Genomic DNA, 1,796 nt, shown 5'->3' with positions numbered 1-1,796 from the left:
AACCTCCCCACCCCCCACCATGGTTCAGGAGGGAAAAAAACAGCTCTAATAGGCTAAGCTGGAGGAAAAGGGGATAGAAGGTGTACCTCATAGCCCAAGCCGAAAGTCTCAAACCAGTTATTCACCTGAGCCACCTGGATGAACTTGATGAAGACTTCTGCTCGGAGCTGCGGGGTGGGGCGGCTGAGAACCATCAGTTGTACCCACTGGGAGATACCGTTGCACAGAGCAATAGATCTCTCCATGGTGGGGTTTTCCTTCACACAGCTATTTACAAGGTAATTCTGATAATCAGAGAACTGCAGGAAAAGAAAAAAGAAAAAAAAGAAAAACAACTATCAGTACTGTACTCTGGTATTCCAGAAGATTTAAGGGACAAGTCAGGTCTGCTCAGTTGATGGCTGGGAACTGCCATGGAACAGAGGAGCTCCTGGCCCTTTTCTAGTGCATCTTGGCCACCTGCCAACAAGCATGGTGGGAGGAAAATCTTTCTTATTCTACCCACAGCGTGATCTCTGCATCGAAAGTTATTAGGAATAAGTGGATGTGTAGACACATTAGTTAATCCAAATACTGTATTTCATTAGATATTGTTACCGACTGTTCTAAATTCTAAAGAATACAGTACAGAATAAAGATCAGTATTGCTGCAAAGGTGAAGGGAATAAAAGGTAATTCCCCTGACAAAAACAAATCTCTCTTTCCCCAGCTGTTTTCTTACCTTAAAAATGTGATCGTAAAATCTGCCCTATCTAGGACATAGAATTGTTATGAAGATCAAAGAAGATAGTGTGTGAAAGCTTTAACTTTTTAAAGTGCTACATATATGTAAGGTTGTGCTAGTGGAGTAGTTATGAATCTCATGCTAATACAAGCCTGTTTGTATTTCCTTCTCACCAACTTGAGCAGAGGCAAATGGAGTACCTAAAACGTGGTTAGCTATATGTTCGCTGACCATGGTTTCCCAACTTGACAATAGCATTGACTATAGTTGGCAATGAAGCAGCATGTGTAAAACTGGAAATGTCCCTGAAGATCTAGTCTAAGTGATGTTTGTAGCTGTTGTGTCCCTGTCACAAAGAATCCCTCTGCTCAAATTGTATAACCAAGAGGGAGGCACAGTCTGTTTTGTTCTTCTTCAACATTCCTATGGAAGTCTTTGGTGCTTTTCCCCAATTACTTCCAACTCTTCCCTTTGAAAGAAGGTGTGACCATATGACATAGTTCAGCCAGCAGAACGTTGAGTGGAAGCGATGTAACTTTGGAGGGAAAGATGTAAGAGCCAGTGAATGGTCTGCCTTGTTGCCTTCCCACTGCTGCAGAGATCTTGGAAATTCCTGGCAAGATGAAGCCTCCATCATCTGGGTTCCTGGGGAACTCTGATCAGCCTCTGCTGACCCATGTTAGACATGCAGTGTGAGTGAAAAATAAACTTTTGCTAAGACATTGAGATTGTGCAGGAGGTGGCGGGGGGGGGTTGTTACTACAGTACACCTTAGTTCTGCCTAAGTAGTAAATATATAGATGAGAAGAAGTCACAACCCAAATAAAATAGTTGCAAATGAACTGAGCCCCATTTTACTGTGCTATAGCTGCTGATGGGTGGAAAGCCTATGAGTAGGACCAAAATCGCTCCTTAAGAGAGACATACAAAGCAAACATCTTACTGGTTCTAAAAGAAAGTAGCTACAACTTATTGAATACATATATTTTGAAAATATTCATTCAATTAATATAGTCCAGTGGATACATTTAATATACCCCTCCCACTATAAATGTAACATTAAATCCACTTG

The 1,796-nt window shown here is 41.6% G+C and overlaps 1 protein-coding gene across 1 annotated transcript in view; it reads right to left on the bottom strand.

Moving 5' to 3' along the window:
- The window catches only part of RASGRP1 (RAS guanyl releasing protein 1 (calcium and DAG-regulated)), a 96,528-nt gene that overhangs the window by 34,448 nt on the left and 60,284 nt on the right, over nucleotides 1–1,796 (bottom strand). The window contains exon 7 of the mRNA XM_011989326.1: nucleotides 126–299. Coding sequence (XP_011844716.1) covers nucleotides 126–299 — 174 coding nt within the window. The remainder of the gene's footprint in view (nucleotides 1–125; nucleotides 300–1,796) is intronic.

The sequence above is a fragment of the Mandrillus leucophaeus genome, unplaced genomic scaffold (assembly GCF_000951045.1).
Source record: "Mandrillus leucophaeus isolate KB7577 unplaced genomic scaffold, Mleu.le_1.0 Scaffold35, whole genome shotgun sequence".
Taxonomy (NCBI): Eukaryota; Metazoa; Chordata; class Mammalia; order Primates; family Cercopithecidae; genus Mandrillus; species Mandrillus leucophaeus.
This window is presented reverse-complemented; position numbering and strand designations above follow the sequence as displayed.